Source organism: Etheostoma cragini, chromosome 19 (genome assembly GCF_013103735.1).
Source record: "Etheostoma cragini isolate CJK2018 chromosome 19, CSU_Ecrag_1.0, whole genome shotgun sequence".
In the NCBI taxonomy this organism is placed as follows: Eukaryota; Metazoa; Chordata; class Actinopteri; order Perciformes; family Percidae; genus Etheostoma; species Etheostoma cragini.
The window spans coordinates 17453496-17467036 of NC_048425.1; the positions used below are offsets into that span (position 1 = coordinate 17453496).

The 13541-nt window shown below is 42.4% G+C and overlaps 1 protein-coding gene across 17 annotated transcripts in view; it reads right to left on the reverse strand.

The window, feature by feature from the left end:
• Nucleotides 1–13541, reverse strand: part of camk2d1 (calcium/calmodulin-dependent protein kinase (CaM kinase) II delta 1) — a 60299-nt gene that overhangs the window by 33631 nt on the left and 13127 nt on the right. For all 17 annotated transcript variants that reach the window (XM_034856436.1, XM_034856431.1, XM_034856423.1 and 14 more), the window contains exon 3: nucleotides 467–526. In XM_034856436.1, the coding sequence (XP_034712327.1) occupies nucleotides 467–526 (60 nt within the window). The remainder of the gene's footprint in view (nucleotides 1–466; nucleotides 527–13541) is intronic.

The window sequence follows — 13541 nt, forward strand, 5'->3', positions numbered from 1 at the left end:
CCCCACCCCTTATTTTCAGTATAAGAAAACTAAAGGAACCAAACAAGCGATAAATGCCAGTTTTCACTGGGTGTCAGAGATGTACTAAAGGTGGTAATTACAGTTTCTTGGCCTTTCACAAAGCAAGGATGGAAATGAGAGGAAGGGAGCCATGTGGACGCAGTATAGGATCATTTAACTATACATTAATATGGCTTTGTGTTGAAGATGGATAGAAGAAATGGATTGAGGAAGATAAACTGTGGCTGCCTTGCGGATGCAGTCCATCTTCACAAGCACTTATGTGTATAGGAGAATATGTGTACCCAGCGTACTGCTTGAATATTTAAGGGATGTTCTATACATTGACAAACCCATCTACAGAGCTATCCTCTAAATCCACGGATATTAAACAGAACTTACTCCCTGACATCATGAGAGGGAGGACAGAAAGAGATACAGGAAATAGACCGGGAGCAGTAGTTACCAATGTTGGGGTGCTTGAGCAGGCGGCAGATCCGGGCCTCTCTCTCCAACTTCTGGTGATCTGTGGAGACAAGAAGACAACATATTTGTCACACGTCTGCTGAGCCCTGCTGGAGTCTCTCGACAGCGTCTCTCCCGCTACCGACACTCCACACAAACACCGCCCACCTCTCCCCCCACTGTGTCTCTGCAAACAGTCAAAAGTCCCTAGCGTGTACTGTAGCCAGGAGATGAGTTTGAGAAAAGCTGGGTATTACTAGTACTACAGTACGTGTTAGCTTTTCTGACATGTACAGCGTGGTGGCAATATGCTCTTTTAAAAAGGAAGTCACACATTAGTTTGTCTTCCAAGTTGAAAGTATGTAAAGGATCAGAAACATCCACAGACAAAGTGCTGACAAAGAAAAACAGCAAGTCAAAGCTCATTAGAACAATACAGAAACCACTCCAATATCCCAATGTTCAGGTTATTAAAAGGACATTTGTGCGATCTCTATTGTTTCAACCTTTTATACTTCTCAAAACTTTTTCCAGCTTATTTGTGACGATCATAGAGAACGTTCAAGTACTCCCGTCTGTCTGTCTGTCAAATGTCAAATGTCTCAACTACTTGATATTCATCACATTTCCATAAGGTTTTTCTTCTTTTTGACTTGTTCCCCTGTTTAAAAGAAGAGTTTCTGGTTCCTTTCTGGCCATTGTTGATATCAAACAGTAACTGTGTTTGAGCTTCTTTTTTTTACATTGTAGCTCAGAATTTACCAATTCTCCAGGTGGGGTCACCTCAGGTCATTGGAGGGAGTTTCAATTTGTCCTCTAAAGCACTTAATCAACAAGGACTACACCATGTCCAGATGCTAATCAGATGTCTTTCACTGGCACTGATTACCCTATTAAAAAAAAATGTTTTTCTGCGTTACCCCATTTGCTGCAACTAGGGCTGAAACGATTCCTCAAGTAACTCCAATCATTTTAAAAATTCTCGATTCGCCTTGAAGCTTCATTTAATCAACGTTACCAACGTTGTATCGCTCACGGTGTTTCCGCACGGAGGATTATTAGTGTCGCACACCGGGCTAATGCTGCTAGCGACACACTTCACGCCGCAGATTACACAATGAAGAAGAGAGCGTAAAAGGGCTAAGAGAAGAGAAAACAGAAAGTCTCCGTAGTTTGGAATCAGTTCAAACGTGATTAATAGGAACACCCTGTACAGTGGGTCTGCTAGCTTAGCACGATGATAGCATGACGTCAATGCTTCAGCATCTCAACAGAAGACATCGAGGCTAACTTAATCATCCATTCCATGAACCTGAGAGAGAGGTATGGACCATGAAACTACACCAATCACCACAACTACCAAGGCCAGAGACAAGAAGATACGTAGTGGTGACTACAATCGGATCTCCCTTTGGAAAATCAGCTGATTGTTGCACACTCGTCTCTCTCTCTCTTCACGGAGAAACCGCTGATCAACGATCTACTAGCAGACGTGTAATAGAGCTGAGTGACATAGTAATCAAATATGTAAATGAAGAGGTTGATTGATTTACATATCGGCCTATATACTGATCAGTCTCAGGTTCAAAGTTGTAGTTCTGAAAGTTAAGTTGCACAATTTAAGGTCACGTTTAAGTGTGTTTATGTATGTCTTGGTATGAGGTTGTGTTTTCTGAAATTTAAACCAAACAATATTGTAATATAGTATTAACTAGTATGTTACTGCTCTCCAATGAAACAAAAGTAGCTGCAGCCCTAGCTCCAACCCTTAAGAGCATCGAGGTTCCAGCGGCGTCTCCCAGGGAAACGTTGATAAGAGAAGAAATTATTGACAGGGAAACAAAGGAGTACAAAACGGAGCCGCTCAGACATAAAAGAGGAGTCACTGGGGTTATCGCCAATGCAGCTGATTTGCTATTCAACTAAAGAGGCTTTGAGAACGCAGAAATAATGGAGACAGAGTTTCTCAAAAGGCTGTTGAGTGTGTAATTGCTTATTGTACTATTCACCATTGCAGGTAGATAAAAAAATTAATATAAAAAAAAAAAAACACCGGCCAAGGATATTTTTAAGTGGCCAAGCTATTTAAATTCAAAGGGGGTTTTTGTAACGTACATCACTAAACTTTCTGGTTGGGGTTGCTTTGATGTTTCTCAATCATAAATCAGAAAAGAAGTCCTTGGTGTGATTCACACCGGAGCTGGCCCACTTACAAAGCCCAGATGAGCTCCAGAACATCGCCAACAGGAACAGGAAATTGAGGACAGCAGCTATTTCCAAAGCAGCCGACTGATCAAATGACCTGCTGCACACTACTATCTGGGTCCTCATCCAGTTCCTGCAGGTACAATTGTTATTATTATTATGTGTGTGTATATTAGAGCTGTCAGTCTTCCTCTATAATACCATTCAAAGTTAATGTGTTATTTTGTCATTAATTTGTACGACACTGCTCAGGCTTATGCATCGTCAATGCCACTATCAACATGTGGTTGTTGGAACACGTTCTGTCCACTAGAGGGACTTCCAACATCAGCCTGGTCTTGAAGGGGACCCGTGTCATGGCGCGTTGCATTCCTGGCACGCCGCTTTGTTTTACAACACACACAGCGACAAACACAAATCAACAGAGAACTCTGTAATGAAACATTATCTAACAAGTGTAGTGATGCAGCTCTGTTGTAAATGCTAACGGTGCTCGGTTAGCACAACGGCATCCTGTTAGACAGCACAGCCAAAACAACTTTTCATGAACTGAGTAACAATAGTGTTAGCCACGAGGCTAACTAGCTATGCCAAATGGTGCTGTCACTACTATTTTAGAGATTTAAAAGCAACCCGTTTGTTGCAGATTGTCACGTTGTTGAGCTGTCAGAAGGTAATATATGAAGTCAAAGCTAACTCTGAAGCTCTAGGGCAGCTAACGTAAACTCTAGCCGTCTCCATGACGCTCCCAGATAAGCTCGGGTAACTCGCTACGCAGTTAGGAAACAAGAACGAGCGAACTAATAATGACATAAGCATATTGGCTCGGTGGATCTCTACTTTAAAAGTCTTGTTAAAACTATTTCCGTCCTTCTGATTTGTCTCTGGTCCACATACTGTGGGCTATATCCTGAGGCTCCATGCCCTGCGATGTGACTATTGTGCATGCGAACATTGCGATGTCAACGCTGAAACAACAGAACACGCAGCCCTACTTTCCAGAATCGCTCTACTGATCCTTATTTCCTCTAAGACTGGCAGGCGGCCCCGACCCGCCCACGAACCTGAGCACACCGGCTCATGAATACTAACTGGGGGCATGTAAACAAGCTTTTCACTGGCGACGTGCCCATCTTCATTATGTAGTCCCACAAAGGGTAGTGGGTCTGTTTCACAGTTCCATTCTGATGCTCGAGCTGCCAATGATCATTAGCAATCATCATCACGGCTCGATTAACTGGTAGAGCAGCAGTTGTACTGGAGAGTCTCAGGTGTGTGTGTGTGTGTAATTGGAGGCCATGTAATAAGAGGGCCCTGTCAAAACGCCATTAGCTGGAGCTATCGAGGATTCTTTATGCGTGCCTGCGCCTTCGTGTGTGTGTGTGTGTGTGTGTGTGTGTGTGTGTTGCCTGTGCATATGCTGATGAAGAGTGGGAGAGAAGGAGTCAAGATGAGGTCAATACGAGAGAAACACCAACTAGTAGAGCTGTCAATCGTCCTCTACACTATATAGATTTCATTTCTTATGCACATTATATCTGAATATGTAATGCTTAAATTCAGCTAAAATATTGACATAAAAGCAATAAAATTGTCCGAGTCAAATCTTAAAATATTTATGGATGTATTTACATTTTTTACCAATAAAAGTTTTGAATGAATTCCAGGATACATATTTGGGCTATATCACTGTCATGTGACCCAGATAATGTAATAACACTAATACAGCCTATGAAGTAAACAACGCCTCTTTATTATCATAACACCTTGTTTCTAACACCCCCCCCCCATTGTCTTTTTGTTGCTATGAACGTTTGTAGAGTCAAGTGCCAACAACTAGCAATTGAAATAATACATAGTTTGACCAATAATCACTCATATAATTACAATTTGGCATACAAAACACAAACAATTACCAGTCATACCCCTTAAGACCAAAGCTAATGACAGCAATTACCAAACAAAGAAACTGCAATTATGTAAAAAGATTTGACAATTATGTAATAATTCTCACAGGCCTAGTTATGACCTGACTCATACGACTCATCACATGGTCAGAGGCGGAATAGCTCAGTGTTGGAGTGAGCTGCCATGGATTTTTTCGGGGAAAGGGAAGAGCAGCAGTGCTCCAAACATAAGACTGCTTGAAACGTAGGACTCGCCAGACCACCTAACAGCGGCCGAGTTCCAAACACACGCTGGGGCATGCAGCTTTGAAGGCTTATCTTGGGTGATGCGAAGCATCCAAAGTTCAAGCCGTTTCAACGTGGTCCTTGATTGTCGTAATCTTTGAGTGTGCAACAAACGAGGACAACAGCTGTCTGAGGTGACCTGACAGCGACCAGGGCCTATAGAAATGGATTTTCCTGCTAAATGGCTACGGTCGGCGAATTAACCCTTTGTTCAACTTTGCTTTGGCACTCTGCTCTGCGCCCCACATTTTAAGTGAGCAGATCTAATCTCACCGATCATGTGTAAAGAATAGGGGTGCCAAGAGTGCCGGAATGCTGTGTGTAGTCACCCATCTGTCCAATTTTTGTCTAGGTCTTTATCAACCCAGAGCTCCTGTCCATCCCCAGTGTGTCTGTCCTGCTTTGAATTCAGATCCCATTCTGCTTCACCATCTCAGTCTGGGCTTCCCCGGCCAAATCCTGCTGTACAGCAATAAATGTGCTCTCACGCACACACACTTCCTCACGCATGCAGTAACCATGGCTGTTTGCAGCCCGATCTCTCTGGCCCACTTTAAGCCACAGTGGATATTCCAGCCAGAGCCACTGCATCAGCTCAGAGACCACACCAGAGGTCCAACCCACACACTAAACTCTGACGACAGCTACAGGGATTAAAGTGGGAAAAAATCTTTGGACTGAAGCTTTTTCAGGCCAAGCTGTTCACATCTACCTATGCAGAGACCACCCCCGACTGGTTTTTAATGTACAACAAGATGCAAACAGCATGGCATAGGCATTAAGACACCTATAAATGTATAGTATTTCATAGTGAAGTTACAAGTTGACTATTTTAATGGCATGATTTTATGTCAACATACAGGCATAGCCTACCGTTGTTAGGGATGGTATTAATAGTGAAACCAAAATAGACTACAAGGCTGTCTTTGCGTCATAGCTAGGGCTGTAACAACACCCCCCCGATACAGGCATAAGCGGGCCTGGGGGTTGGAGGAGAGTGATTTTTCTGCCACAAGGCGTTGTTTTGTCAGTGATTATATGCATCATACAACAAAGACCTTAATTATTGATACTGAATGATTTTAATATTGATCCATCCAACACCAAACACACTAAGACATAAGAATAATGGTCATGGTAATAGTAACAGACAATTCCTCTTCCAACCTGTAGGGGGACTGAAGAGGAAAATTCAGCAGGTGCTGGTTGACAAGTAGCTAATGCTAATGTGCTTGGTCTATAACGTTAGCTAGCTGACTATTGGTGGGTAACATAAGATTACGATATTGCATCATTGTTAGTATGATTGTTTTGACCACGGGTAACAACTCTGGGCTGACCCACTAATTTATCAGTAACGTTAACTAAATAGATAGACAACTAATCAAATGGTAAATTAGCTAGCTGGCACACCCCTGTCTTCTGCCTCGGACTCACTACCTGCGCAGGATTATTGCACAGGTGGGCCTTAGGCTGGCCACTTGTTGGCCTGGATTGTTCATAGCAATATCCAACAATCAGATTTCCCTCACATAGAGCAGGCCCACTGCATGCCATTTGACAGATTTCTGTAACCGGTCATGCTCGACGTGCCTATTTTATGCTTTCAAACAGGGTTGAAATACTCCGAGTCAGATTGCAACACCGGTGCTTATGGCGCGTGCCTGTTCATGTGATGGAGCGTAAACAGGAAGAGGCCAGGGCCAGCTGGCAGACAGGCCGAGATGTTCATTTGTGATGAACTAAGTGTGTGGGGATAGGCACGTCAGAGTTCTTACTTTAAATCACTTTTTTTTTTTTTTTATCAACAAATACAACGTCAAGGACGATAATGACATGATTTTTTTGCCTCTGGTATTAACATTGAATTTCATGTCGAGGCAGATAATGAAGCCGTGTCTCAGATAATGCTCACCTAGTGCTTGAGTTGGGTTTTTTAACTCTGGATTTGGTATTTAGACTTTTTGTCATATACAGTATACTTTATAATCAGCATGAAAAGATGAGGCTTGGTTATCTCTACTGACCATTTGGAAATAAAAACTGAACTTTGGGTGTACTTATTATAGGTTAAAAAAGAGAATGGGGAACACATTATCTAAAGTTAACCAAATGATAATGAAAATTGGGTTTGGAGTTAATTTACGCTTCGTAGCGTGGACCAAAAGAGACACTTTATGTCTGATGGTGTCTTCCTCCTCAACAGCTGTGGAGTGCAGATGCACAGCCTTCATTTTGGTGAGGACTGCCTTTAACTGAGATAGGGGATGAGGTGTCAAACCGTTTTAACAGCTCTTCTTTCACCTCTGGGTGGTTTACAGCACGTCTCGGTCCTCTCTGCTCAGAGGAGGCATGATTCTGTGTTGGGGAGTAGAAGTCTGATACAGGCTGTTTGGTTTCTGTTAAAGCATTGGTTACAACATTAATAAAACACTGCAGTGCAAAATGTAGATCCAGTTAGGGCAAACGCTATGGGGGACACTATGTCTAACCGCAGAATGGAAGGTTTTAGATGTGTATTATAATAAGTATTATACACACATTATTTGTATTTATACAATGTGTCAAATTAAATGAAAAACATGCTTATGATTTTAACATTTAAAGTCCCAGTGAAACATAAGTTGAGGCATCTATAGCTTCTGCTCAGTGATGGTGTATAACGAGCTGCTGCATTCCTATTGGCTGTCCTGCCTACTGGCAGGCTGAGGTGGGTGTGGCTTACAAATAGGGTTGCACGATATTGACAAAATGTGATATTGCAATATCGATTATGATCAATATTAATTTAATTTTTTAAACATAGGCCCATGTAAAATTACAAAAGTTATGGGAAAATGCATTCTAACAATATTTATAGATTCATAACAATCTAGTGCACAGTGAGACTCCTATACGGCTACGAAGTGCAGCTGGACCCCAGGTCGGACGTGAAAGAAAAATATTCAATCAATCCAACTCTGTGCCTGCACCACCTTTCATAAATTTGAGGGGTAGCTACCTGGGAGGAACCGATGCAGGATGGGATTTGGTACCGTTTGACTAGCTCGGCCAAATAATGTGTTGCATTGCACACACCTATGCATGCAGCATTGGTGATTTTGGCATGTCTCTTCGAGTTCTTGTCGTACTTTACGTAGCAAAAACACTAGCTAGCGAGGCTTGTTCGGCTCGCTCTGGCGTATTAACTGCAACAGCGTTTTATGATAGTATCATCCACTCATGATTCGTTTGGTTTGGTTGTCTCTATTTCTTCAGTTACACGGTCACTCTGTCGGAATATGCACACACATCACGTGGTACGCTCCATATGGTTTGTCACGAGGTGGACCCGTGCGCTGACGTGCACTAACATGTGCAAGTTGCACGTAACTGGCCGATGAAACCGGATCATTAAAGTGTTTAAAGTGGGCTCTAAATCCTAAAACTAAGCCACGGACGGGACGCAGCGCTCCACAAACTAAATATTGCACACTTATAGTGACACTTTCAATACAATATTGTGCATCGTGATATTGCGATGACCATATTAAGTCGATGTGTTACGCACCCCTACTTACAAAGCAGAAGTTGAGCAGACAGAGGGAGGAGGAGAAAAGATGTGTTGCCGAGTGTCGAGTAGAAGAATTCCTTTTCCCCATCGAATGGTCTTCTTATTTTGTCCGCATTGTTAATATCTACAAAATCGACTGTGCTTCAAATCTACTAATTGTGGATTAGTAGATCTACTAACTTTTTAACCGCGGTACAAAAAAATCCATGCCATCCGAGCCCTACTGACGAGAGTTAGGCCATACCACCTTTACCTAGAGCCTAGGGGGGCTAGTGCTTAGCTCGGTTTAAACGCACAAGCAGCCAAACCCTGGAAGCTCCACGATGGTCATGATAACAGTATCAAATTTCTCCCGGTGTTGTGGCCAACAAAACCGCTGTCACAAGCTAGCTAGCTAACCAGCCAGCTGATGAATCTGTACAATGGATGTAGCTCTGTGCCGTTGCAGATTGACAGGTGGATGTCATGATATTATTGGTTGAAATTGGTAGATGTCTGTTTTAGTATCAAATACAGTTATATTGTTTAATACTTGCAGGCATTTTTCATTTCATCTCAACTTCCATATTCATTTGGTAAAATGAAAATCTGTTTTCTCCTTAACATCCGCCGACGCTCCCCCCTTTTTTTTTTAAGGCCATATTGCCCAGCCCTACTTCATTGTATATGAAAACCTGGCCTATTTTTTGTTGACCATTTTTTGTAAGAAAAAAATATATAAAACTTTTACGTTGCATGGCTTTTCACATGAACATTTGCTGTGTTAAACCGCAACACATCTGCATGAGAAAGTCACTTCATTGCCAGGGTGGTTGCGGTTTGTTGTGAATATAGTGGAGCATAAAAATGGCGCTCCGTCCTCTCAGGCTGAGTGCTTACTGAAAAGGGTCAACCCTTAAATTCCCTGTCCTTCCTCTAATCTGGGTCTGGAAAAGGGCGAGCGCCCTGGCTCGGAGATAAAAAAAAAAAAAAAAAAAAAAAGATAAGAGGAGAATTCAAAAGGTTCCACTTCTGGCACCAAAGTGCAGAATTGAGTCTGGGAACGAGTCAAGCAAGCACTGGCAAACGCATGGAAACATTTTCAACACACGTCATTTTATTAAGTTATTTTTATTTGACCAGAGGCCTTAGCGTGAAACACTCAAGAAACAAATATGGTGGTCACATCACACCGTCGGTTTAACCCCCATATTGTCTTTCCGTCGGCCGTATTTTGACAAAGAGACATTTTATTCATGCTTTTTTTGTCGTTTTTGACTTTTTGGGGATGTTTTTAAGCTTTTCTTTCATGATTTTGGCAATTTATATATATATATATATATATATATAAAAATTATTACCCAATTCTGTTTCATACCTAGGCTTCTAAACAACATTCAGTTATTTTTGGGAAACTTGGAAAACGGGTGACATTTGACCTGAGGACAATAGGAGGGTTAAAAACAGAGTTTGAAAACATAAATTACAGTTTTGAGTAGGGTTGGGTATTGTTTGGGTTTTTTCCACACCGGTGCCTAAACTGATACTTTTAGAAAGATTTAAAATAGAAAAAGTGACAATGGCAACATTTAAGGGCGGCTTGTTTATCGCTAAGGCTGGATGGGCAAAATTAAATAATTTATTAAAAATGTAATAACAATAACTTATCGACCAGTAAATTGCCAGATGGGAAAACGGTAGCGGACATACACCGTCTGTCCGACAGCGGCAGCTGCAGACTGTTGTATGTCTCGCTGCTGGAATCCTGCACAGTGAATACAGTACAACCGTTACACCGTACAGTGGATTTCTGCCACAAATTCATGAGCAGTGTTTTGACATTTAATTCATCCTTACATTTATGCAGGGTTATTCAAACTTGACTTCTTGGCTTTCATTTCATCTTATGTAGTACCTGTAGCAGCGTGCCCACATTAACACAGCCCTGGGTTTTGTAAAAAAGGGCTATCTTTGGTCTGAACACTTAGACTCCCGACAACAGGGCCATCAGTATGAGGCTGACAATGCAACAGTGAAGCAGCGAGAGCAACAATTGACTAATAGTTTTACTGTCATTATGATTGAGTTAATCAATTGGTGACTAGATCTATTTTTATGATCAATTGAAGTTGTATCAAAAAAATATGGATTTTCTTTCCCTAATTATCGAATGCACTCATACAGGCTGTAAGGACTTAAGGTTGCCACCAGAAGGAAAGAACAAGGATTCACCCTTTAGTAGAGCTCTACAGGCATTACTACTCTTTTTCATTTACATGTGTGATAAATGCACACGTTTTGACCTCGTGGTGGCAGTTCCTACCCGTGTTGTCCAACAAAAGCCCTTCAGTCAGCCAGGGTTGGCACGCATACTTTCAGTCTCAAGATTGAGGTTGCTCGGCACACTGGGAAAACACACATCGCAGCACATGACCGGTCTGTCCAACCCCAGGCTCACCCGGACCAGCTCCGGTGCATGTGTCACCAAGGGCGGGAATTTGCTTAATGAGTCAACTTGTTGGCTCGCACTCCCTGAAGCACACAACGGGGGACTCTGTTACAGGTTCCATTTAATTTAACCATTTAGATTCTCCAAGGCTTGCAGGTCATTACTGGGTATGTTGAGACACAAACTGTAACTGTACATAATGCGAACACATGCAGATTTTCTTAACAACTGAAGTAACGTTATGCTTTCACAGCGACATACCGAGTCAAGAAAGTTAAGGCTCTTTCCTCCAAGTGTGTGTTCATGTGTGCCACAGGCTGCAGAGGACACACAGCAGGAACCATGGTCTGATGCCAAACTTACATTAGAGCGCTCTAATCTGATTCAGTCTATGGGATTAAAGGGGAAAGTTATCACATTATCAGCCTGCGGGCTGAAATTGTGGGCATGAAAAACAATGAGTCGGGAATATATGGGCAGGGAGGTCGAGTAAACTGTACCAGGATCATGCTGGTGTGTTTAACCAGGGCACTCGGAGCTCAGCAGACTTACAGACAGAATCAAAACAACCAAGTTGCGTTAATATAGAGTACATATCTGAAATTCTATCCCTCGTGCAAAATGGACCTTGGACCTAGCCAACGTAGTCTGTTTTACTCATTACAAATGAATGGAAAACTCTGAAGCCCTGCACAGGAACTTTAATGATGGAAGAGTTTGCAATGGGATCTAAACACTGACGGAGAGACTACCACTTCCTCCTCCCAACTCCCAGCTGTCATTTGTCCAAAGCCACTCTCGCCCTGGAGGGCTTTTGGACAGATGTATGACGGTGAGAAAACATAGGCAGGAAAGGACCTAATCCAGAGCGGTCGAGAGCATGGAGGAGGTGTCTGAGGCGCTGGCTATGATGCAATGACGGCAGCACAAGACGGGGATTAGAAAACCCTGAATCATGCACATACAAACACAAATCCACTGTTGGATTTCTTTCCGAGTCCTGCTTGCACTCAATTTGTCCCAAAACATCCTGCGCGCAGAGGATCAACATATCATCATTTTATCATAACTCCATATCATTACGCCATACATGATGACAGCTTGGTCTGCGTGAGAAGGTTAGCCCCGAAGCTAGCAACAACTTTCAATTTTAGTGTAAGCTGCTCCTCCGAGTTCTGTGCAGAGCAACCTTAATCCACCTTAAGGCTCACTTAAGGTTGGCTGACCATCATGGCACGGGTGAAGTCACAGATGCTACGTCCACTGTTACAGTCTATAGGTAGTAGCAGCTGACCAATGAGGAGGGATGCACTGTGATTTTAGAACGTGGGATTTAGCACTTACACTCAGATAGTAGGTCAAAACTAGGAAAATAAAACCAAAGTTGTAACTGCAACTTCCTTTTAACATACTATTTGATAAGGCAAACTGGCATTTGTTGTTCACTGTATGAGCAGGTACTGAGGTGATATGTTTGATTAGTATGCATGATGTTTAGTTAAAAAAAAAAAAAATCATTTTGTTCCAGCAGACTATTTGAAAGCAGCATTTTAAGTAGTGGTAGTTTTATTCCAGAACAAAGCTCATTATACTGTCAGAGTGACAGCTAGCGTGAATAGGCTCGTTCGATTCACTGCGGTGTGCAAGTGCCTCCGTAACAGCTCTTCATTTGTAGCATTTGTTTAACGTGGTGTCACCTGTGGCAGCCATTTGCATTCCATTAACAAGAGCTCGGACACAACAAGGGGACAATCAAGGCTGGGAAAACAAACGTTAGCATTCCTGTTCCAATCCTGTACGCAGAAACACGACACACAGGAGAACATGCACACAGGTGCATAAGTTTTGTTCTCCTGTAGCTCATGGAGTCCGTTTATAGAGGTGACGCACCAAGTGGGGGTGTTTAATGGGGACAGCAGTGTGCCACAACCGTGATTCACTGCAGCTGTCTAAAATATTCCCAGGCTCCAATCTTATGGATAGAAACTTCCTGCACCTAGCAGGAGGATCCATTAACAGCGATATATTTTTTTTTAAATAGCTTTTACCATTTTTTCCCCCCACCTGGTGTCGCATGACATACAAATATTAGTATAAAGTTTAGGGTAAATGAAACTATGGTCAAGAATTTGAAGATCATACGACTCATAATAGTCGCTTCTCAACACTGCAGCAAAACAAAAAGCCCGTCTACGGACCAATCCGGTATGAGTATCTGGAGACAGCGTCTGCTGTAAAAGAGAGCATGACATGGGAGCATACTGCTGCTTGAATAAATGCGCAGGTTCCAATATAGCGTATTAATATCATGTTTAATCCTAAGTGTAATATTACTGGTGAAATGGTATTGAACCTATAATCCTGCGGGTGAAAAGGTCAGGCCTGCTAAGCCCTTTCTGAGGCTGCAGTTTCCATTTAACCATTATTAGCAGAATTATAATTCATAATCCTTTATTTCATTCACCTGCAATACTGTGGAACTCCTTTTTAATGACCGTTATTGGTTGGTTTCCGGGGAACACTACCAAAACGTTAATGCAGCGCTTTGCTATACAGTGGCTTTACTAATATGCTACAATGTTATAAAGAAAACTGTTGGCAAAAAACGATGGGTGGCGTTCACACCCGTCGCTATGGGCGGGCCATAGGGGGCCGGGCCCGCCCCCAAAACTGCTTGTGCCCCCCCACTTGAGGCACA